Raw genomic sequence first — 25,488 nt, 5'->3', positions numbered from 1 at the left:
CCAAGCTGCCAACTGGCTTGGCTTGGAGAAGTGATTTGAAGAGAGAAATGCCTTCTCCAAGCTGGCTGGTGGGGTAGTGGGGGCTTCGCGAGCCTCATAATATGTGTGAAAGAGCCAACATGTGGCTCCCAAACCAGAGTTGGCCACCCCTGGTTATGAGGGATGGATCTAACATAGATGAGACCTTATGTCGGGCCCTATGTGTCATAAAATATAATGCCAGGTAGCAGAGATATAAATTTTTATAAAGGACACAAACATTTTTGTTTACTTAAAGTAAAAACATTCTTAAAACATTAGCGCTCTTGTCTCGGCTTGACTTTGCGAACAAAGATTTAAGAAAGGTGCAGTAGTCCATGTCCGCTGATAAGACCAATGGTGGCTGATAAGACCAATGCGGGACAGGCAGGTCCGGCCACAGTGGCTGCAGGGAAAAGTCTGATTTGGGCTTGGTGCTGTAGCAGTGCGATTCTTCCTCAATCTCCTTTTGTCCTCAAGACCAGCTATGCGTGCGTTCTCAAAGAAAGAGACAGCCTGGTGGATGGTGTGCCTCCATGCTTTGCGATCTGAGGCTAGGTCAGACCACTGGTGATGATTGATGCAATAGGTACCAAGGGATTTCTTCAAGGAGTCCTTGAACCTCTTTTTTGGTGCCCCTCTATCTCGATGGCCGGTGGAAAGTTCGCCATACAGGGCAATCTTGGGAAGGCGGTGGTTTTCCCTCCTGGAAATATGCCCTGCCCAGAGCAGCTGCGTCTTCAACAGCAGTGCCTCGATGCTTGTAACCTCCGCCCGCTTGAGGACTTCAGTGTTGGTCACAAAGTCACTCCAGTGGATGTTGAGGATGGTGCGAAGGCAACGCTGATGAAAGCGCTCAAGGAATCACAGGTGATGACGGTATAAAACCCACGATTCGGAGCCGTAGATGAGGATTGTCATCACAACCGCTTTGTAAACATTGATCTTTGTGCCTTTTTTCAGATGCTTGTTGCTCCACACTCTTTTATGAAGTCGGCCAAATGCATGGTTTGCCTTTGCCAGCCTATTGTCAATCTCCTTGTCAATCTTGGCGTCTGAGGAGATGATGCACCCCAGGTAGCTGAACTGCTGGACTGTCTTCAGAACTGATTCACCCACAGTGATGCAAGGAGGGTGATAATCTTCCTGGGGTGCAGGCTGGTGGAGAACTTCTTCAGACTAACTTCTAGGCCGAATAGCTTGGCAGCCTCTGCAAAGCAGGACGTCATATGCTGCAGAGCTGATACCGAGTGGGAGACGAGTGCAGCATCATCAGCAAACAGTAGCTCTTGTAATGTTTTGTTTAACAATCTCTTCTTGCTCTAACTCGGAGGTGGCTAAACTGTGGTTCAGGAGCCACATGTGGCTCTTTCACACCTGTTGTGTGGCTCTTGAAGCCCCCACCACCCTGTCAGCCAGCTTGGAGAAGGCATTTGTCTCTTTAAATCACTTCTCCAAGCCAAGCCAACTGGCATCTTGGAGAATGCATTTAAAGCTAAAATTGCTTTCTTTCCACCTCTCCATCCCTCCTCCCTTCCCATCTATTTTCCTTCCTTCCTTCCTTCCTTCCTTCCTTCCTTCCTTCCTTCCTTCCTTCCTTCCTTCCTTCCTTCCTTCCTTCCTTCCTTCCAACATCTGACATTCATGTCTCATGGCTCTCAAACATTTGACATTTATTCTACGTGGCTCTGATGTTAAACAAGTTCGGCCACCCTTGGCTTAGGCCATATTGGAAAAAGTGGAGCTTCCTTCTGAGTACACCTGTTCTGAGTACACCTGTGCTTGTCAGAATGTTGTACAAGATGGGTTGGTCTGCTCAAGCGAGGAAATTCCTGCATCCTTAGAAGAACGCTGTCCTCTGCTTTATAAATCCAGATAATATCCTTGCATTGAAAGACAAACCGTGAATACAATGTCCCTGCGTGCAGCCATTGTTTTTATTTTATTATATTGGCTAGGAATGAAATTGCTGAGAAACACACAGTAAAGCTGCCAGGTTTCAACTGGTCCTACGCTATTCATCTTCCCAGCTCAGCAGTTTTGCACTCAGGAAGGGGGCAGCCAAAGACTCATTTTTTTTTTCTTTCACGAAGTGAAGTAAAGTGAGAAGGAAAGCTTTGCCTCTTGCATTTCTGCCCAACAGGCCGCTGTTAAAGGCAGAGGTCACAGTACTGCCAGACAGAGGTCGTTTTGTAGAAAAATAGGTGGTACAGCTCATCCAGAGATCTTTATGCAGTTGCACCTACTATTCAATGGACAAGGAGGTGGGACTCAAAAAGGTTCAGGAGCTGTGCTCCTGTGAGGGCCCACCGAATCTGAGGCCTTTTGCTGGGACCACAGAGGAGCTGCTAAACCAAAACAAAGATAAAACTTTCCGTGTTAAAACATAATTCTGACTGTGTAATGATTATATAGCATCAAAATACAAAAAGAGTATCATCAATACGAAACATATCAGTCATGCAGAAAGTTAAAACTCATAAGTTCCACAATGCTCCTACTGTCCTTATGTGGCACACAGCCACTAAATTATATTCCAGTGCTATATTTGAGAAAAGGTCCAATGGAGAACCGGTCCGTTCAGCAAGCTGTTTCGGATCTCTAATCCTTCTTCTGGGGACCAATCTTGTATATTACGTGTGACTTTCAAGGTCCCGTAGTGCCAAAAATTATACAATCATCATCCGTGTCAATCCAGAATTCCTAGCTTTCTCTGACTTTCACGCATAATAGCGGGAAAGCCATAGTTAATACATTCCTTGTCAGCAAAACAGGAGCAGGGCCAGAAAAGAAATACGGCAACCCTATCACGTTTCACCTGAGCTGATTCACCGTAGCCGTTTTTTAAAAAGCACTGTTGCTGCAGAAAAGGGGAGAGGGGAGAGAAGAGAAGGGTTTTCGTATCTCTGATCACAAAAAGAGTTCTGCATTGGCTCATGATCCAAAACTGAGTCTGATATGAAAGTCCTCTAGTACTTAAGAACATAAGAGAAGCCATGTTGGATCAGGCCAGTGGCCCATCCAGTCCAACACTCTGTGTCACACAGTGGCCAAAAAAATTATATATATATATATACACACATATATATACACACTGTGGCTAATAGCCACTGATGGACCTCTGCTCCATATTTTTATCTAAACCCCTCTTGAAGCTATCTTTGCTTGTAGCTGCCACCACCTCCTGTGGCAGTGAATTCCACATGTTAATCACCCTTTGGGTGAAGAAGTACTTCCTTTTATCTGTTTTAACCTGACAGCTCATCAATTTCATCGAATGCCCACGAGTTCTTGTATTGTGAGAAAGGGAGAAAAGTACTTCTTTCTCTACTTTCTCCATCCCATGCATTATCTTGTAAACCTCTATCATGTCACCCCGCAGTCGATGTTTCTCCAAGCTAAAGAGCCCCAAGCGTTTTAACCTTTCTTCATAGGGAAAGTGTTCCAACCCTTTAATCATTCTAGTTGCCCTTTTCTGCACTTTTTCCAATGCTATAATATCCTTTTTGAGGTGCGGTGACCAGAATTGCACACAGTATTCACCATCAATTTCTAGAATGGCCAGGAAAAAAAATCCCAAAAGACCTCAAAACATAACCCTTTGCTCATTAGTTCATTGCCATTCTAAATAGGGTTGCCAAGTCCCTCCGCCACTGTGACAGGGGACTCCTCTCTCGCATGCTTCACGATGAGGTCATCCGGGCACGCTCTAGGATTCGCGGCAGAGCTCTGTGGTACCATAGAGTTTTATCACAAATTCTAGAGTGTCCCTGGCACAATGCTCAAGGATTCACAGTAAAAACTTTATGGTACCACAGAGTTTTACTGCGAGTCCGAGAGTGTTCCTGGCACGAGATGCCAGGTGCAATGACGTCACTTCCAGGTGATGTCATTGCACAGGGTACATCACGTGACGATGGGGCTCTTTGGGGACAGGATTCCCCCAGCAGCCTGTTCCTTGCTGGCGGATTGCCCCCCCCAACCAGGGGATCCCCTGCCCCCAACAGAAGCTTGACACCCCTAATTCTGAAGCAGTTATCACTTTTTCATATAGGTATGAAGAGTCATAGAGAGCTCCGTGGCGCAGAGTGGTAAAGCTGCAATACTGCAGTCGGAGCCCTCTGCTCACGACCTGAGTTCGATCCCCGGTGGGAGCTGAGTTTTCAGGTAGCCGGCTCCAGGTTGACTCAGCCTTCCATCCTCCCGAGGTCGGTAAGATGAGTCCTCAGCTTGCTGGGGGGAAAGTGTAGATGACTGGGGAAGGCAATGGCAAACCACTCTGTAAAAAGTCTGCTGTGAAAACGTGAAAGCAGCGTCACTCCAGAGTCAAAAATGACTGGTGCTTGCACAGGGGACTACCTTTACCTTTATGAAGAGTCTTCATTCTCAGTGATGTTGTCATTGAGTAGGGTTGCCAAAGTGTGACAATCATACTTTTTAAATTATTTCTCCTTTTTGGCCACTGTGGCAAGATGAAGATTTCCACCTGTCTGCTTTATATGTTTTGGTTATTTTCCCATTTTTTTGTGGAGGGAAGTATTAGAAAGTTTGTCAAATCTTAGAGTTCAGCAAAATTCTCACAGGGGGGTTTGAACAACGGAGCCCAGAAGCAAATACTTGGGCGGGGCGGGGGGGGGGGAGAGGGTAAAAAAGAAAGATCACAATAAAATTTAGAGGATCCGGAGCTCCGTTCCTGTGAGATCCTGCCCAAAATGAGGCCTGGTTTTGCTTTGGTGCACAGCCAGAATGGAAAGGTGCACTTGTCATCAGATTATTTGTAATACCCATTTCAAAAGCATCCTTAATCCTTGTTTAAGCTATCTCCCAATAAAGCCTTGATAATGTGTGCTAGGAAGGGCAGTACGAGATTTCTACCAGACACCTCTGGCTTGTAAATCCATGGTGTGAAAATCCACTGCAATAGGAATGATGCAGAAAATCCGGTGTACGTTTTGAATGAAAGGCATCAATTAATAGGGTTGCCGGGTCCAATTCAAGAAATATCTGGGGACTTTGGGGGGTTGAACCAGGAGCAAAGTTGTGACAATTGAACTCTAAAGGGAGTGGAGTTCTGGCCATCACGTTTAATGGAACCGCGCACCTTTTAAATGCCTTCCCTCCATTGGAAATAATGTAGGGGCACCTTCTTTGGGGGCTCATAGAATTGAACCCCATGGACCAATATTTTTGAAATTTGGCGTGTATTTTGAGGAGAGACATTGGATGCTATGCTGCAAATTTGGTGCCTCTACCTCAAAAAAACAGCCCCCCCCGAGCCCCAGATAGCTGCAGATCAATTCTCCATTATACCCTATGGGAATCGGTCTCCGTAGGGAATAATGGAGTGCCCAGCAGACAAGTCTTGCAAGACTTTTTGAAAACTGTAACTTGTGTGCAAAGAACTGGAGTTATTGCAAGCTGGTCAAAGCTTCTAGTGAAACGAGGGACTATAAAGTACTACCTTGTCGCTGTGTTATGCTGTGTACATAACATATTTGGAATTGGAACTTTTCAGGAGCATTACAGGGTTTTCTCAGGAGCAACTGGACCAAGAATTCCTTTGAATGACTATGTGGGACTGCTTATAATGAACTTTCTAGATTGTGTCCTTCCTTTGCTTTCACTTTGGGTGTTCTGTACATCAGGGCGTGTTTATAAGACGGTTTGTCTGAGAGTGTTTGGGAGGGACGGTGGCTCAGTGGTAGAGCATCTGCTTGGGAAGCAGAAGGTCCCAGGTTCAATCCCCGGCATCTCCAAAAAAGGCTCCAGGCAAATAGGTGTGAAAAACCTCAGCTGGAGACCCTGGAGAGCCACTGCCGGTCTGAGAAGACAATACTGACTTTGATGGACCAAAGGTCTGATTCAGTATAAAGCAGCTTCATATGTTCATACGTTCAGTGTCTTTATGCTTCTTTGGAGGCTGGCTATCATGGAACCTTAGGTTTTTCTCCCGTCACCCACTTGGGGATTGGCAGCCCTATCAATTAGGGAGGCCAGCCCCCAGGTGGGACCTGGCAGGGGTGGAATTCTAGCAGGAGCTCCTTTGCATATTAGGGCACACACACCCCTCTGATGTAGCCAGTCCTCCAAGAGCTTACAAGGCTCTTTCTTATAAACTCTTGCAGGATTGGCTACATCAGGGGTGTGTGGCTTAATATGCAAAATCCTGCTAGAATTCCACCCCTGGGACCTGGGGATCCCCCAGAATTACAGCTTATCACCAGACTACAGAGATCAGTTCCCCTGGAGAAAAAAAGATGCTGTGGAGGGTGAACTCAATGGTATTGTACCCCACTGAGGTCCCAGTTTTCCCCAGGCTCCATCCCCAAATCTCTGGGGGTTTCCCAATGTGGATCAGGCAACCCTAGCATCAATTCGAAACATAGATTAGTTGGCCCAGGCAAGGGAAACAGCCTGGCATAATCATCTTGCTTCAAAGGCCAGCGTCCTCCGACAGCTATTGTGGCAGGTGCCCAGCAAGTGCCCACTTCCAGCTCTGGGTGCCCTGCTCTTTCTCTTCCTCCTCCTTGCCATGGGTGCCTGAATGCCAGCCTTTCTAGCAAACCAGTGAGAGTAGGATTGCCAGATCTGGGCTGGGAAAAACCCTGGTAATGTGAGGGTGGAGCTTGGAGAGGAGGGTGGGGCTTGAGGCGAGACCCCTGCAAGGTACAATGCCGGGGTGGACAAACTGCAGCTTGGGAGCCGCATGTGGCTCTTTCAGATGGAGCAGAGGTCCACCAGTGGCTATTAGTCACAGCGTATTGTTGGAATTCTCTGTCTGGGGCAGTGATGCTCTGCATTCTGGGTGCTTGGGGGGGCACAGTGGGAGGGCTCCTAGTGTCCTGGCCCCACTGATGGACCTCCTGATGGCACCAGGTTTTTTGGCCACTGTGTGATACAGAGTGTTGGACTGGATGGGCCACTGGCCTGATCCAACATGGCTTCTCTTACGTTCTTACATATTGTGTAGCTCTTGAAGCCCCCACCGCTTCATTGGCCGACTTGGAAAAGGCATGTCTCTCTCTAAATCACTTTGCCAAGCCAGCTAGAAGCTTGGAGGAGGCATTTAATGTTGTTTTCTTTCCACCTCTCTCTCCGTCCTCCCCATCTTCCTTCCTTCCTTGGCTTTTTTTGTAGAAAAAAAGCCCAGCAGGAACTCATTAGCATATGAGACCACACCTCTGGCATCACCATCATTTGCATACTTGGCCACGCCCCTGATGACAGTAACTGATTAGCATATTAGGTCACACACCCCTGATGTCATCGGAAGTGCGGTCATCCAGCCATGCCCACCTCATAGAGTTTCTGGTGCTTGATGCTGGACTTCTAGAGCAGGAATGTCAAACTTGTGGCCCAGGGCCCAAATCAGGCCCGCAGAGGGCTCCTATCAGGCCCTCAAGCAAGTCTGTTTCCTTCTCCCTCCCTTTTACTTCCTTCTGCATCACAGCTTGCTTTGCAAGGCTTGCTCAATCGTACAGGAACTACAGAGCAATTTTATTTATTTCTTTATTGCACTTATATCCCCAAATGGGCTCAGGGCAGCTAACAACAGTCACAATTCGATGACAGATTCACATTATGACAGTAAAACATTATTAAAACATTAAAATATTAAAACAATTTAAATACCACTCAAAATATAACTCAGATGGCTTCTGTTTGAGTTAGTTTCTCATGATACTGTGGGGCAGATGATGCACAGCCCCATGGACGTTAAAAGTACCTCCTTTTAGTTCTTAAAAGCCTGCCTGAACAGATATGTCTTACAGGCCCTGCGGAATTGTGACAAGTCCCGCAGGGCCCTGGTCTCCTTCAGAAGGGCATTCCAGAGGGCAGGCGCAGCCACGGAGAAGGCTCTTGCCCTTGTAGTGGTCAGACGGGCGTCCTTTAGCCTGGGGATCTTTAGCAGATTTAACGAGCTTGATCATAGTGCTCTCTGGGGCTCATGTGAGGAAAGGCACTCCCAAAGGTAGACAGGTCCCAAGCCATATAGGGCTTTAAAGGTCATAACCAGCACTTTGAGCCGGGCTCGGAACACTACAGGCAACCAGTGCAGCGTCTCCAGTGCAGGTTGGATGTGCACCCGTAAAGGCAGCTCCAATACCAACCCGACCGCAGCAGTCTGCACCAGTTGCAGCTTCCGTGTCCGAGTCAAGGGCAGCCCCATGTAGAGGGCGTTACGGTAGTCTATTCTTGAGGTGACCGTTGCATGGATTACTGTAGCCAAGTCACTGTGTTCCAAGTATGGAGCCAACTGTCCTATCTTCCTAAGATGATAAAAAGCAGATCTGGCACCTGGGCCTCCATAGTTAATGAAGGCTCCAGGAGAACCCCTAAACTCTTGACCCTCGAAGCTGGTGCTAAAGGCACCCCATCAGAGGTCAGTAAAGGGATCTCTCTTCTCAGGCCGCCTAGGCTTAGGTACAGAACCTCCATCTTTGCTGGATTCAATTTCAGTCGACTTTGTCTGAGCCATTTCACAGCGGCTTGTAACGCCCGCTCCAGGTTTTCTGGGACACAGTCGGCCTGGCCGCCCATCAGGAGATAGAGCTGGGTGTCATCCGCATATAACTCCGGACAATCTGGGCGAGGGGGCGCATGTAGATGTTAAATAGTGTTGGGGAGAGAACCGCCCCCTGAGGCACCCCACATGCTAGTGGGTGTCTCTGAGATGACCTCTCCCCCACTACCACCCTCTGTCCCCGACTTTGGAGAAAAGAGGTAAGCCATTGGAGGGCAGACCCCTGAATCCCCGTGTCGGCAAAGTGGTGCGACAGCAGCTGGTGGTCAACTGTATCAAAGGCAGCCGACAGAACTAATAACAGCAGCACTGCCAATCTGCCTTGATCCAGATGTCTTAGGTGATCATCCAAGAGGGCGACCAGTACCGTCTCCGTCCCACGTCCTGGGCGAAAACCGGACTGAAATGGGTCTAATGCGGAAGTGTCATTCAAAAACCCCTGTAATTGTGCTGCCACTGCCCTCTCAATGACTTTGCCCAAAAAAGGGCAAGTTCAAGACCTATCGATAGTTGGCCAATTCGACCGGGCCTAAGGATGGTTTTTGTAAGAAGTGGATGGACCACTGCTTCCTTGAGGGGCGTAGGGAAGGTCCCTTCTATCAAGGGCCTATTAATGATCTGTTGAAGTGGCACCAATAATTCCGTCCGGCATGCCCTTATCAGCCAGGATGAACATGGGTCCAGATCACAAGTAGTCGGACGCACAGAGCAGAGGACCTTGTCGACTTCCCTCAGGCCATGTAGAGCAAATTGGTCCAGCGTTGGAACATGTGACGGGCTTGGGGCCTCGAGTTCACGTACTGTATCTAAATTGGCAGGGAGGTCCCGGCAGAGTGTCAGGACCTTATCTGCGAAATAATCAGCAAAAGCCTCACAGCCTATATCCAATTCCCTATCATTTGACTTGCTCTGTGGCAAGTTTGTAAGTGACAGAATAGTACTAAATAATTGAGCTGGATGAGAATTCGCAGACGCAATCTGGGCTGTGAAGTAAGCCTTCTTTGCAGCTTTGATTGCCATCTCATAGGACTTCATAAGCAGTCTATAAGATGTTCTTGTCACTTCGTCGCGAGTACGCCACCAACGCCTCTCTAGCCGTCTTAGTCACTGTTTCATCAGCCGCAGTTCTGGGGTGTACCACGGTGCCAGCTGAGCACGGCGACAAAAAGGGCGCCAGGGGGCAATCTCATCAATGGCTGCAGAGAGTTGTTGGTGCCACGCCTTCGCTAGTTCATCTAGAGAGTCGCCAGAGGGCCAAGGATCCCGCAGTGCCATCTGAAACCACATAGGGTCCATCTGACTCTGCGGACGAGCCAAAATATGCTTGCTGCCTAGACAGGGTTAGGGACACGGCCATATAGGCCTTTAGGGCATTTTCTCCATTGGCTGAAGGTCCTCCCTTGGGGAGGAAGGGGGGGAGGGAGAGCTTGCTTTGCTAGGCTCTCTCAATCGCTTAGCAGAGCTATTGAGCCAAGCCTCTCTTCCTTCTTCTGGCTGAGGCTCCTCTTCCTCCTTGTCCTCAGGGAGGGAGAGAAAGAGCCGGAGCTTCCTTTGCCCAGTTCACTCGATCGCACAGGAGAGATACAAAGAAAGCACCTTTAAAAAAGAAAGAAAGAAAGAAAGCACCTTTGTGTCTTTTATAAAGTTTGTATTTCTGCTTCCTGGCATTACATTTTATGACACATATTACCCAGCCCAACAAGGTCTCATTTATGTCAGATTCGTCCCTCATAAGAAATGAGTTAGGCACCCCGGTTCCAGAGACAGTAAAGACTAAGAACACTTTCCTAGGAGGAAGAGATTCCACTCTCCATAACTATGCTAAAGGTAAACCTGTTGGCTGCTCCTCCACTGTAAAACTAACCTAAAATAATAACTTGTCAGCAAAACAGCATCAGGGTAGGGGGCACTCGATAGCCTTGTGCACCCAGGAAGGGACAAAATATATGAGTTAAATGAGGCTATATTAAAAGACTGATCTGCAGAAATGAATTAAAACCTCTAACTAAGCTCTGCTTGACATCATTTAGGGCAGATTAATTCTGATTAAGGGTGCCTGCTAGGGCTAATACCACCTTGGCTCAAAATTCAGTACAGATGCCTCGATGTGCCTTGCCTTTCCTCGAATGCACTCGTTGCTTCCTCTGTGTTGTACAGCAGGCTAGATTTCAGCTGATGCTGTTCAGATCTAAGAAAAACCCATGCCTGCACCCCTCTGGCTGATAAGTGCTGGTTTCAATGAATCCCCTTCGCCGTTGGATGACTCTGGGTGGGTGGAAGGACAAGAGACTGTCAGCGCTTTCCACTGATAGATCATAGAGATCCAATCCAGCAGCTTGTTGGAGATACAACATGCAATCTTATCTTTTTCACCTCTACTACTATTTCCCTCTTCCTTTTTTTGAAAAATCCTGTTTGGATTACCAGCAGTCAGGCTCTGAGCTGGCAAAAAAAACAAGGCATGGAGCAGCTCCTTCCTTCCTCCCTTCCTCTCTCTCCCTCCCTCCCTCTCCTTCCTTCCTTCCTTCCTTCCTTCCTTCCTTCCTTCCTTCCTTCCTTCCTTCCTTCCTTCCTTCCCTCCCCCTCCCTCCCTCCATCCTCTATCCCTCCCCTTCCTCCATTCCCTCTCTCCCTCCCTCCCTCCCTCCCCCTCCCTCCCCCTTCCTTCCTCCTCGCTCCCTTCCTCCTTCCTCTTTCCCTCCCTCCTTTCCTTCCTCCCTCTCCCTCAGTTTGATATACAGCCTACTCAGTTCCTCAGAATTGAAAGTCAACCGACTGAGTTTGGTATAGGGTTGCCAATCCCCAGATGGGGGCAGGGGATTCCTGGTTTGGAGGTCCTCCCCCCACTTCAGAGTCATCAGAAAGCTGTGGGGGGGGGGGAAATCTGCTGGGCACTCCATTATTTCCCTATGAGACAAATATGTACATAACCTATTTGGAATTGGAACTATTCAGAAACACTACGAGATCTCCTCAGGAGCAACTCTGAGGATTCCTTTGAATGCGGAAGGACTGATTGTTGACTATGTGGGACTGCTTATTATGAACTTTCTAGATTGCGTCCTTCCTTTGCTTTCACTTTAGGTGTTCTGTACATCAGGGTTATGTTTATAAGACGGTTTGTCTGAGAGTGTTTGGAATAATATAGAAGTGTGTTTTGTATATTTGTATAAGTGTCTTTATGCTTCTCTGGAGGATGGCTATCACGGAACTTTCGGGTTTTCTGCCGTCAATCCTCAGGTGGGGGCAGGTTATCCCCTGGTTTGGAGGCCCTCCCCTGCTTCAAGGTGATCAGAAAGCGGGGAGGGGGTAGGGAAATGTCTGCTGGGCACTCCATTATTCCCTATGGAGACTGATTCCCATAGGGTATAATGGAGAATTGATCTGCAGGTATCTGGGACTCTGGGGGCGAGGCCGTTTTTTGAGACGGAGGCACCAAATTTGCAGCATAGCATCCCGTGCCTCTTCTCAAAACACCCTCCAAGTTCAAAAAGATTGGACCAGGGGTTCCAATTCTATGTGCCCCCAAAGAAGGTGCCCTTATCCTTCATTATTTCAACCTTGCTTCCGGCTCCACCCCTGAAGTCTCCTGGCCCCACTCCCAAAGTTCTCAGATATTTCTTGAATTGGACTTGGCAACCCTACTTTGGTAGGCTGCCCCAGGGGATGCTGGGACAAGTTGGGAGGTTCCGAGCCAAGCATCCTCGCTTGAGGGAGGCAACTGTTCACAAATGGGTGCTGCCTGTGGACACAAGCATCATGCCTCCTGGGCTCTTTTGAAGCACCTCTTGTGCCAGTGAAGTGGAGGTAAGCTGGAAATGGCTCTTTGTTACGGGGAAGAGATGCTTTGGGGAAGAAGCCAAAGGGGTGCCAGGAAATCTACTAATGACCACCGTGGTACCCATAGGCAACACGCTGGGGATCACTGCACTAAAAGGATGTTGGGCGGCATAGGATCCTCACGCGTGCAGAACTACACAGAAGGGAAACGGCAGAACCCTGAGGAAGTTCCAACCTCCCTCCCCATCCCTGCATGCAGGGGTCCACTCTGCAAAACGGTCAGCCCCGTAGCTAGGGGCCACAGGGGGAGGGGGCCTCAGGGGGGCCAGGGGAGGGGCCCATGGGGGTAAATGCAGAAATCTGGAGAGGCTGGGGCCATCCCTCTCCCTCCTGTGTGATTTAAAGAACCTGTCGATCAGCTGATTGGCGGGCCCTTTAAATGGCATGGGAGGGGCAGTGGTGCAATTTAAATCAGATAGGAGAGGGTGGTCATGGGAAGGGGGTGAGGGGCTCCAAAAACCTGTCAGGGTTTTGGCCCCATGGGCTCCTGGTTAGCTATGGGCCTGATTCCCATTCCCCCACCCCGAGCTGACCTATTAGATACAGAGACTGCATTTTCAACCGTTCAGACTTCGGAGATGTTCCTCCAGTTCTTCTTATGCATGCATTCAAAGGTGGGCAGGGTATCACCCTACCTCCCAGGAAACCAATAATTCAGGATGGGTTTTCTTTCCCCAAGGACGGGAGGACCAGTTTCATCGGCCACCAACTTGGCGGAGTCCTGGAAGTCCCCAACAGCAAGGACCAGCGGGTGAAGTCGGCCCGAGCCATCCAGATCACGTACTACCTCCAGACCTACCATTCGGCAGCCCAGGACCGAATCGGCGAAAAATGGGAGAACGAATTTTGCAACTTAATGCGCAAGCTGCAGCTTAGCTACGAGGACCTGCAGCTGTACGCTCTGGCCTCTTTTAGCCTGTGGAGGGATTTCCACAAGACCAGCTTCCTGGCCAGGGGCAAGATCTTGGTCAGCCTGATGCTGATCCTGTTGACGGCCATCATCTCCAGTTCCATGAAAGACTGCCTTCGCAGCAAGCCCTTCCTGGGCCTCTTGGGCGTCCTCACCGTCTGTATCTCCAGCGTCACCGCAGCAGGGATCTTTTTCATTACCGATGGAAAATACAACTCGACGCTCCTGGGAATCCCTTTCTTCGCAATGGGTAATTATTTATCTTCGTAATGACGGGATTAGTAGAGGCTTAACGATGGGATTGTAAATGGTGTTGTGGACTCCAAAGGTGACGGCCTTTTGGCATTTTGCTTTGCCTTCCTCCTCCTTTTCTTTCTCCTTTTCCTCCTCCTCCTCTTTTTTAATCTTGTTAAATTGACCCATCTGCTTGCCAAGAAAATATATATATATTCCCAAACCGAGCGAAAAGGTTGAAACGATTGTGTCGGAGCCTCAGCCAGTATGAGGGAGGGGGAGCTTGTATTGATCCCAGTTATGAAATGAAGGAGAGATTGTTATTGAAAACTAGTTGCTCAGCAGAGAAAATGAATGGTTACTTTGCTGACTTTGATGGAGGGTTAGTAGAAAAGGACAAAGAAAGCTACCCAGAGTCTGTCTGTCTTTCTTTCTTTCTTTCTTTCTTTCTTTCTTTCTTTCTTTCTTTCTTTCTTTCTTTCTTTCTTTCTTTCTTTCTTTCTTTCTTTCTTTCTTTCTTTCTTTCTTTCTTTCTTTCTTTCTTTCTTCTTCTTCCTTCCTTCCTTCCTTCCTTCCTTCCTTCCTTCCTTCCTTCTTCTTTCTTTCTTTCTTTCTTTCTTTCTTTCTTTCCTTCCCTCCCTCCCTCCCTCCATTCCTTCCTTCCTTCCTTCCTTCCTTCCTTCCTTCCTTCCTTCCTTCCTTCCTTCCTTCCTTCCTTCCTTCTTTCTTTCTTTCCTTCTTTCCCTCCCTCCCTCCCTCCCTCCTTCCCTCCCTCCATTCCTTCCTTCCTTCCTTCCTTCCTTCCTTCCTTCCTTCCTTCCTTCCTTCCTTCCTTCCTTCTTTCTTTCTTTCTTTCTTTCTTTCTTTCCTTCCCTCCCTCCTTCCCTCCATTCCTTCCTTCCTTCCTTCCTTCCTTCCTTCCTTCCTTCCTTCCTTCCTTCCTTCCTTCCTTCCTTCCTTCCTTCCTTCCTTCCTTCCTTCCTTCCTTCCTTCCTTGTAAAGAAAATATCCCCAGCATCCTCTCTGATACCTTTTCTTTGCTCTGGTTACCTAGAAGAGAAAGAGTTCACAAAGGACAGGAGTCCCCAACATATTACCTGGGGGGCAACAACAATGTCCACTGATACTTTCCTGGAGCCTACCAAATGTTTTTAGAAGGTGAGCAGAGACAGGTGGGGCTTTGCCTAGCAAGGCTTCTGATTGGCCACTGGAGATTGAATTGGCTGTGCAGATTACTAAAATTGTTGTTTTGGCAGCAGCTGCCACCACTTCACTGGGTGAGGAGAGGTAAACTACAGTAGCCATTGTGTGGCTGGTCCCACCTCCTGTGGCAGCCATTTTGTGGCTGCATGCATCACACTGTGTCAGAATTCCAAAGATGCCTGCAGGCTTGGAAAGCCTGAGGACCCTGCTCGTGGAATTATAATTTTACGCAGCTGCAAATAAATGGTCCCCTTTACTATTACTGTTTCATACTAACCAGGCCTGAGGTCAGACTGGAAGCTTGGCATGGTTTGGGTGCTCTGCTAATTACTCCATCGCATTTTGCAACAGAGATTTTCAATTGTACTTCTACCCTGATCTGGCCTCACCCCGTTCTTCTTCCATGGTTGACCAAACAATTAGTGTTGCGCGTCAATCATGGAGTGCACCGTCTAGTTGTTGTTTTTTAATCAAAAAACCCCTAACTTTGGCATTTTTTGGAAAACATATATTGGGTGCACATGTGCACACATGTGCTTATGCACTATCATTTTAAAAATAGCACGGTAAAGTCAGAATTAAAAGTTTGTGCTTCTGAACCAGTTTGAGCACCCAACAGGAGAGTTCAGACATCAGGAAATGCAGGGTGCAGGGCTTTTTTTGTAACAGGAACTCCTTTGCATATTAGGCCACACACCCCTGATGTAGCCTATCCTCCAAGAGCTTACAAGGCTCTTTTTTGGAAGCTCTTGGGGAACTGGCTACATCAGGGGTGTGTGGCCTAATATGCAAAGGGAGCTCCTACTAGAATTCCACCCCTAGTTATCTGTAATCCCAGGAAATCTCCAGCCACCACCTGGAGGTTGGTAGCTCAGGTCCATTTGATGTGGCTTCCTTCCCAGGAAAGTGTATATAGGCTTGTGCTGTTAGTTTCTGATGTTAAAAAATGTGCTGGGAAATTTGCTGTGGGGTGCAAGGTGTGGGCAAATTTTTCAACTAAATTGCAAACGCAGCCGGGCCATTGCTCTCTGCAGTAAAGTGGAATTGATTCGGTTGGGGCTGCTTTTTGTATTTCTTGAAATTAAACCAATTAATCATGCCAATTAAAACAGAAGTTGTGTGCTGTATCGTTACACAAGGCAGGGCTTTCTTAAGCAAACCTGGCCTAGCATTGTTTGGGGATGCGAAGTAGGTGGTCAGCTAGGGTTGCCAGTCTCCAGGCAAAGCCTGGAGGTTTCTCAGATTACAACTGACCTTCAGCTGACAAAGGCGGCTTCCCCTGAAGGCAATAGCTGCATTTGAGGGTAGACTCTTATGCCATCACATCCCTGCTGAGCAGGGGTGGAATTCTAGCAGGAGCTCATCTGCATATTAGGCCACACCCTCCTGATGTAGCCAGTTCTCCAAGAGCATACAAAAAAGAGCTTTGTAAACTCTCGAAGGATTGGCTACATCGGGCTGTGTGGCCTAATATGCAAAGGAGCTCCTGCTAGAATTCCACCCCTGCTTTTGAGGTTTCTCCCCTCCCCAAACCCTTTCCTGGTCAGACTCCACCCCCTCCCCAATCGCCTGGAATTTCCAATCTGGAGTTGGCAACCCTATGGCCAGCAATGTCAGGTTTTTAGGACTGCTGGCTATACCTTGACTTTTCTGCCATCTGCCTTGCTTCCCCCCCCCCCAAAAAAAAATCTGTTACACCCTCTGTTGCCAAATGTGCTCAAGTAGGGTTACCAGGTTCCCTCTAGCCACCAATAGGGGGGTAGAGTTGCCAGCCTCCAGGAGGGACTTGGAGATGTCCTGCTGTTACAGCTGATCTCCAGCTGGCAGAGATCAGCTCCCCTGGAGAAAATGTGCTGTTTGAAGGGCACTTGGTGTAATTAGTAGACTGATCAAAGAAGAAGAAGAAGACGTTGGATTTATATTCCGCCCTCCACTCCGAAGAGTCTCAGAGCGGCCTACAATCTCCTTTCCCTTCCTCCCCCACAACAGACACCCTGTGAGGTGGGTGGGGCTGGAGAGGGCTCTCCCAGCAGCTGCCCTTTCAAGGACAACCTCTGCCAGAGCTATGGCTGACCCAAGGCCATTCCAGCAGGTGCAAGTGGAGGAGTGGGGAATCAAACCCGGTTCTCCCAGATAAGAGTCTGCACACTTCACCACTACACCAAACTGGCTCACCAAGTAGACTGATCAAAGAGCTTATCAAAGCCACCAAGTAATACGCCGCCTTTCAGTTTGCAAAAATATATTACAAGGATTGTGTACGACACATAATAAACAATACTATAATGATAGAGGCCAGCGGTGCTAGGGCCTTTCAAAGTAACAGAAACCTCGAGGGGACCAAAAACCCCTGATGTAGGGGACCAAAAACCCTCCCTTTGGGGAGGGACGGTGGCTCAGTGGTAGAGCATCTGCTTGGGAAGCAGAAGGACCCAGGTTCAATCCCTGGCATCTCCAAAAAAGGGTCCAGGCAAATAGGTGTGAAAAACCTCAGCTTGAGGCCCTGGAGAGCCGCTGCCAGTCTGAAAAGACAATACTGACTTCGATGGACCAAAGGTCTGATTCAGTATAAGGCAGCTTCATATGTTCAAAAGGCCGGCGCCAGCCTCTATCGTTATTGTATTGTTTATTATGTGTTGTATATAATCCTTGTAATACGTATATTTTTGCAAACTGAAAGACGGTGTATTACTGGGTGGCTTTGATCAGCTCTCCTGGAGAAAATGGCTGCTTTGGAGGGCACACTCTATGGCATTGTATCCTCCCCAAACCTCACCTTCTCCAAGATTCACCCCCAAAGTCTCCAGGTACTTTCCAATACAGACCCGGCAACCCTAACGGTGGGGGCTTGCCAGATCCAGCTTGGGAAATTCTTGGAGGTTTGGGGATGGAGTCTGGGGAGGACAGGGACTTCAGTGGAGTGCAATGCCATAGAGACATCGGGAGATATTTATCCTGCCTCCTGCTCAAGGAGACGTACAGTCAAAATAATATATCCATATAAAGACAAAAGAGCCAGTAAAAGAAGCCACTGCTTTGAAAACCGCTGCACTTGAGTGGCACTGATACACTGCTTTGGCTCTGAAAACCGGCACTTGAGTGGCACCGATTCATTCTGATGACTGTATGCTTCGTATGCACAATGAAACAAATTGGAACAATCCATCTAATATAAATGGAACATATTATAGAGGCCAAAACTTATTTATTTATTGGCCTCTCAGTGCTTGGCACTATTTACAACTCGAGACCTCTGAGGTAAATTGTGATGGTATTCCTGAGGTAGCCTTTCCCCTGCCTTGGTAAATCCTCATTAGAAACCTGTCTGCCCTTGATGCTAGGGTTCCCAACCTCCAGGTGGTGACTGGTGATCTCCTGGTGTTACAACTGATCTCCAGGCAATAGAGAAAATGGTAGCGTGGCCAAGGGATGCCAACCTCCAGGTGGGACCTGGGGGATTCCCTAGAAATACAGCTCATCTCCAGACTACAGAGATCAGTTCCTCTGGGGGAAGTGGATGCTTTGGAGGGTGTCATGGTACCCCACTGTGGTCTCTGTCCCCCTCAGACTCCATCCCCAAATCTCCAGGAGTTTTCTAGCCTGGAACTGGCAATCCTACCCACCATCCCCCTCCAGGGGCCGGGGAAACCTGGCAACCATAGCTTTGGAAGGTGGATTCTATGGCATTGCGCCCTACTGAAGTCTCTCCCCACCTCAAATCCTACCTTCTTCAGGCTCCAACCCCAAAATCTCCAGGCATTTGCCAATCTGACGCTGACAACCCTACTTAATACCAAGTAGGAGGAGATTTTTTTTCTTCCCGCCCCCTCCCAAGGTTCCAAGAGCTCTGATTGACTGTTGCTAGCTTTCTCTTCAAGTGATTGGCAGATACTGGAAAAGGGGATGGACTTTGCTCAGTGGAGTGGCAGGTTAAGGGCAGATTCCACCCCACTATCTCATCTCTGAAAATTCAAATCTTTATTTGGAAATATTCCTCTGATACCACTTCGAATTTCTGTCTTCTTCCAAAGTAGGGTTGCCAAAACTGATAGATCACTAATTGTTGTAGATTTTGTCTAGTTGTTGTTGTCTGCGTCACTGCCCATGTGACCTGGAAGTGACACTATCACACCCGTGATGTCAGGACAACACACTAGCATTTGGGCAAAAGCTTTAGGGTAGAAGCCAAACTTACCACAGAGTTTTTGCCCAAATACCAGAGTGTCACCCTAACATCCTGGACATGATGATGTCACTTCCGGGTCATGTGGGCAGTGATGCAGACATGTCACTGTACTTTGGAGGGGCCTCCCTGCTGCCCCCAGTAAGTCCCCCTCCTCCAACAGTTGCTTAGAAGGACCTGGCAACCCTATAAGTCTTCTAATTTGTATTTGCATATGAAGATGAGATCCCCAAAGTGAGATAGTTGTTGATGCCGCTGCTAGGCTTGCCAATCCCCAGGTCCCAGTGGGGGTTCTTCCGCTTTCCCAGACTCCTTCCTGCCCCCAGTCAGCTGGTCGGCGGGGGGAAGCCCCGCCCCCAGAGGACCATGTGCCTTTCCACCTCTGGAGGCTTCGGTCTTGGGATGGTGTGTCTGTGTTGCTGTGAAGAAGTTGGCAGCAACTCGTGAGTAGAGAGGCCAATCCCCCTTCAGAGTTGCCAGAAACGGGGTGGGGGGGGAGGGAAAGGGGAAGGAAACGTCTGCTGGGCACTTCATTATTCCCTATGAGGAGATCAATTCTCATAGGGTATAATGGGGAATTGATCTGGAGGTTTCGGGGGCTCTGGAGGAGCTGTTTTTTGAGGTAGAGGCACCAAACCTTCAATATAGATTCCAGTGCCTCTCCCCAAATTACCCCCCAAGTTTCAAAAAGATTGGACCAGGGGGTCCAATTCTATGAGCCCCAAAAGAAAGTGCCCCTATCCTTCATTATTTCCTATGGAAGGAAGACATTTAAAGAGGTGTGCTGTCCCTTTAAATGTGATGGCCAGAACTCTCTTGGAGTTCAATTATGCTTGTCCCACCCTTGTTCCTGGCTCCGCCCCCAATGTCTCCTGGCTCCGCCTCCAAAGTCTCCTGGCTCCACCCCCACATTCCTCAGATATTTCTTGAATTGGACTTGGCAACCCTAGCCGCTGCTGTTTGCATACCACCATCAATGTCTGTAATACGTGTTGGTGAAAAGTGTAGTCAAATCGCAGCCAACGTATGGCAGCCCCTTTAGGTTTTCAAGGCAAGAGACATTCAGGGGTGGTTTGCCGAGGCCTACCTCTGCGCTTGCACCTCTGGACTTCCTTGTGGTCTCTCATCCAAATGGTAAATTTGGATTGGCAACTAGGGTTGCCAATCCCCAGGTGGGGGAAGGGGAGCCCCCAGTTTGGAGACCACCCCCCCCCCGCTTCAGGGTCGTCAGAAAGCGGGGTGGGGGGAGGGGAGGGAAATGTCTGCTGGGAACTCTGTTATTCCCTATGGAGATTTATTCCCATAGAAAATCATGGAGAATTGATCCGCGGGTATCTGGGGCTCTGGGGGGGGCTGTTTTTTTGGGGTAGAGGCACCAAATTTTCAGTATAGCATCTAGTGCCTCTCCCCAAAATATCCCCCTCCAAGTATCAAAAGGATTGGACCAGGGGGTCAAATTCTATGAGCCCCAAAAGAAGGTGCCCCTATCCTTCGTTATTTCTTATGAAAGGAAGGAATTGAAAAGGTGTGCCGTCCCTTGAAATGTGATGGCCAGAACTCCCTTGCAGTTCATTTATGCTTGTCACACCCTTGCTCCTGGCTCCGCCCCTAATGTCTCCTGGCTCCACCCCCAAAGTCTCCTGGCTCCGCCCCCAAAGTCCCCAGATATTTCTTGAATTGGACTTGGCAACCCTAGGGCCAACACGTCTTAGCTTCTAAGATCCGATAAGTTTTGGCTAGCCTGGCCCATATACATGGCATACCATACATACAATAGAGGGGAAAGACTGGTGTTTTTTCCTTTCTTAGGGAGTCCTTTGATCACAGGATCCAGGGATTTTTTGTAGCAGGAACTACTTTGCATATTAGGCCACACTCCCTGATGGAGCCAGCCCTCCTGGAGCTTTCAGAGGGCCCTGTAAGAAGAGCCCTGCAAGCTCTTGGAGGACTGGCTACATCAGGGATGTGTGGCCTAACATGCAAAGGAGCTCCTGCTACAAAGAAAGCCCTAACGGTATCAGTGTAACAAGGGGAGAGGTGGTTTGTAGCAGGAACTCCTTTGCATATTAGGCCACTCACCCCTGATGTAGCCATTAGCCAATTCTCTAAGAGCTAGGGTTGCCAATCCCCAGGTGGGGGCAGGGGATCCCCCGGTTTGGAGGCCCTCCCCCCGCTTCAGGGTCGTCAGAAAGCAGGGGGAGGGGAGGGAAATGTCTGCTGGGAACTCTATTATTCCCTATGGAGATTTATTCCCATAGAAAATCATGGAGAATTGATCCGCGGGTATTTGGGGCTCTGGGGGGCTGTTGTTTGGAGTAGAGGCACCAAATTTTCCATATAGCATCTAGTGCCTCTCCCCAAAACAATCCCCAAGTATCAAAAAGATTGGACCAGGGAGTCCAATTCTATGAGCCCCCAAAGAAGGTGACCCTATCCTTCATTATTTCCTATGGAAGAAAGGAACTGAAAAGGTGTGCCGTCCCTTTCAATTTGAGGGCCAGAACTTCCTTTGGTGTTCAATTATGCTTGTCACAGCCTTGATCTTGGCTCCACCCCTAATGTCTCCTGGCTCCACCCCCAAAGTCTCCTGGCTCCACCCCCAAAGCCCCCAGATATTTCTTGAATTGGACTTGGCTAAGAGCTTACAGTAGCCCTTATAATAAGAGCCCTGTAAGCTCTTGGAGGATTGGCTACATCAGGGGTGTGTGGCCTAATATGCAAAGGAGCTGCTGCTACAAAGAAAGCACTACCAGTATCGATGTAACAAGGGATGTTTTTTTTTTTTTGTAGCAGGAACTCCTTTGCATATTAGGCCACTCACCCCTGATGTAGCCATTAGCCAATTCTCTAAGAGCTTACAGTAGGCCTTGTACTAACAGCCCTGTAAGCTCTTGGAGGATTGGCTACATCAGGGGTGTGTGGCCTAATATGTAAAGGAGTTCCTGCTACAAAGAAAGCCCTGATAGGACCGATGTAACTAACACAGCGAAGAGACAAAACACCTCCGATTTCTTTTCTCGTTAGTCTTTACAATATTCAAAATGCTATCCTGTAACGTGTTTGGCAGCTCAGAGGAATTTGCTAGGCGCACAGCTCTCTCCCCCGCACCTATTATCTCAGAAATTTATGGGGTTCTGTCCTTGCTTTTGGCCCCCCCTCCCCCAGGCAGGTGCAGTTTCTTTGCTGATCTGTATCACTATTTAAGGACCTGTCCCAGATTTGCCCGATGTTGGGCTGAGTTTAATTTACGGAGACTGTCACTCCTCGTATTTAAAATCCACTGACGCACATCGCATTAAGCCTGAGCACATTTAGATTGAAAGGCGCACGCTTTGCGGCAGGGATGAGCTCGAGGTATGCGTACATCATCCCTAATAGGAGGGTGCCAGATCGAGCCAGGAATCGTTCCAAAATGCCAGCCGTTCCGCAGCATTCCTTGACAGTGTCTTCTATCACCCTTCTGCTTACAAATCTGTGGCTGAATATCTTCTCTGGGGCAGAAATATATACCCACAGCTTTGAGATCAGCTCTAAATAATTTGCCCTGGTGATGCCCGGAGATTCCCTCACAATATAACATTTCAGTCCTAGGTAGAGTTATTGCGTTTGGAGGGAAGTTCTCCATCTTCTCCAATATTCTGCTCAGGGAATGTACAGGCCCTAGGCAAATGGCCTTAGTAAATCACTTAGAAAGGCCTGTTAGTGAGACACTGAGTACAGTAGAATCTCTCTTTGAATAATGAAAGCATCCCTTTATTCCCAAATGGTGGGAGTAGAAAAGAGCAAGAGTAGCACATTTAGGACCCATTTAGGACTTATGCTGCTCTCACGCTTTTCTCTGCGGGGCTTCCATCAGATTTCACACTATCTGCCCCGGGGCTGCAACTCACCCTGCCTCTTTCACGCAGCAAACAAGATCCTCTAAAAACCAGTTTCTGTTTGCTGTGTGAAAAAGGCAAAGCTAGTTGCAGCCCCAGAGCAGATAGTGTGAAATCTGATGGAAGCCCCATGAAGGAGAGGAGCGTGAGAGCAGCATGAGGCTAGTGCGGAATCGGTCTAACAAAATTTGCATTTTTGTGAATCACTGCTCACTTCAGATACAGCTAGAAGGTGAGTCCATCTGTCCTAAATATTGGGGAAATGGAGTGATTTTAGATGCCAAATAACACCAGCAGGTGAATGACAATAGCAGGCTTGATTGGATTAGGTGTGACACGCAGAGGGGTAGTAGGCATGGAGAAATCAGAATTGGTATTGAGACAAGAAACCGAGGTCTCAATTAAGTCCAGGTGAATGCGCTGAACTGTGACAATAAAGGTGGGCTGTCACTGTAACTCTGCAATAGGCAACTGCCAAGTTCTCCTTCTCCTTCCCAATAAAGGTGGGCTGCCACTGTAACTGTGCAATAAGCAACTACCAAGTTCTCCTTCTCCTTCCCAATAAAGATGGGCTGTCACTGTAACTGTGCAATAGGCAAGCGCCAAGTTCTTCCCTTCCCAATAAAGGTGGGCTGTCACTGTAACTGTGCAATAGGCAACCGCCAAATTCTCCTTCCCTTCCCAATAAAGGTAGGCTGTCACTGTAACTGTGCAATAGGCAACTGCCAAGTTCTCCTTCCCTTCCCAATAAAGGTAGGCTGTCACTGTAACTGTGCAATAGGCAACTGCCAAGTTCTCCTTCCCTTCCCAATAAAGGTAGGCTGTCACTGTAACTGTGCAATAGGCAACTGCCAAGTTCTCCTTTCCTTCCCAATGAAGGTGGGCTGTAACTGTAACTGTGCAATAGGCAACTGCCAAGTTCTCCTTCTCCTTCCCTTCAGCCCCTGCTTCCTCTGTCCTTGGGTGTTTCATCCAGGGTTCTGCTTCCTGTGCTCTGTACTGCCAAAATTGTTTTTCCACATAGTTGCTATAGGAGTTGCCACTCATATCAGCATACTGGGTGATGTTGTCATGTCACTTTTTGGGCCAGTTGGGGGCGGGATCTGGCAACCCTAGACAGTAGACTTTGAAGAGAAGAAGGGACAGCAACAAAATATAATACCATAGAGCTGCAGAAGCTGCCATTTTCTTCTGGGGAGCTGATCTTAGTAGGCTAAGAATCTGTTGTAGTTCTGGAAGTAATTAGAAGTAGGAAACCAGCCAGGGAGGCAGTGGGGCCCTTGGATGACCATGGGGTAAAAGGATTACTGAAGGAGGATAGGGAAATGGCTGAGAAGCTGAATGCAATTTTTGCCTCTGTCTTCACTGTGGAAGATGAGAACTTTTTGCCCGCCCCAGAACCACTAATTTTGGAAGGGGTGTTGAAAGAGATTGAGGTGACAAAAGAGGAGGTCCTACAACTGATAGACAAATTAAAAACTAATAAGTCACCGGGTCCGGATGGCATACATCCGAGAGTTCTGAAAGAACTCAAAGTTGAACTTGTGGATCTTCTGACAAAAATATGTAATCGTTCATTGACATCTGCCTCCGTTCCTGAGGACTGGAAGGTAGCAAATGTCACCCCCATCTTTAAAAAGGGTTCCAGAGGAGATCCGGGAAATTACAGGCCAGTCAGTCTGACTTCAATACCGGGAAATTACAGGCCAGTCAGTCTGACTTAAATACCGGGAAAGTTAGTAGAAACCATTATCAAGGACAGAATGAGTAGCCACATTGATGAACACGGGTTATTGAGGAAGATTCAGCATGGGTTCTGAAAGGAAAGATCTTGCCTCACTAACCTGTTACATTTCTTTGAGGGGGTGAACAAACATGTGGACAAAGGAGACCCGATAGATGTTGTTTACCTTGACTTCCAGAAAGCTTTGACTTCCAGAAAGTTCCTCATCAAAGGCTCCTTAGAAAGCTTGAGAGTCATGGAGTAAAAGGACAGGTCCTCTTGTGGATCAAAAACTGGCTGAGTACTAGGAAGCAGAGAGTGAGTTTAAATGGGCAGTCTTCGCAGTGGAGGACGGTAAGCAGTGGGGTGCCGCAGGGCTCGGTACTGGGTCCCATGCTCTTTAACTTGTTCATAAATGATTTAGAGTTGGGAGTGAGCAGTGAAGTGGCCAAGTTTGCGGATGACACTAAATTGTTCAGGGTGGTGAGAACCAGAGAGGATTGTGAGGAACTCCAAAGGGATCTGTTGAGGCTGGGTGAGTGGGCGTCAACGTGGCAGATGCGGTTCAATGTGGCCAAGTGCAAAGTAATGCACATTGGGGCCAAGAATCCCAGCTACAAATACAAGTTGATGGGTTGTGAACTGGCAGAGACTGACCAAGAGAGAGATCTTGGGGTCGTGGTAGATAATTCACTGAAAATGTCAAGACAGTGTGCGTTTGCAATAAAAAAGGCCAACGCCATGCTGGGAATTATTAGGAAGGGAATTGAAAACAAATCAGCCAGTATCATAATGCCCCTGTATAAATCGATGGTGCGGTCTCATTTGGAGTACTGTGTGCAGTTCTGGTCGCCGCACCTCAAAAAGGATATTATAGCATTGGAGAAAGTCCAGAAAAGGGCAACTAGAATGATTAAAGGGCTGGAACACTTTCCCTATGAAGAAAGGTTGAAACGCTTGGGACTCTTTAGCTTG

General features: G+C 48.2%; 1 protein-coding gene across 1 annotated transcript in view; it reads left to right on the top strand.

Moving 5' to 3' along the window:
- Positions 1-25,488, top strand: part of PTCHD4 (patched domain containing 4) — a 110,533-nt gene that overhangs the window by 42,647 nt on the left and 42,398 nt on the right. The window contains exon 2 of the mRNA XM_060231353.1: positions 13,062-13,542. Coding sequence (XP_060087336.1) covers positions 13,062-13,542 — 481 coding nt within the window. The remainder of the gene's footprint in view (positions 1-13,061; positions 13,543-25,488) is intronic.

Source organism: Heteronotia binoei, chromosome 1 (genome assembly GCF_032191835.1).
Source record: "Heteronotia binoei isolate CCM8104 ecotype False Entrance Well chromosome 1, APGP_CSIRO_Hbin_v1, whole genome shotgun sequence".
Lineage (NCBI taxonomy): Eukaryota > Metazoa > Chordata > Lepidosauria > Squamata > Gekkonidae > Heteronotia > Heteronotia binoei.
The sequence above is the reverse complement of the archived record's forward strand: the minus strand, read 5'-3'. Positions and strand labels throughout refer to the sequence as shown.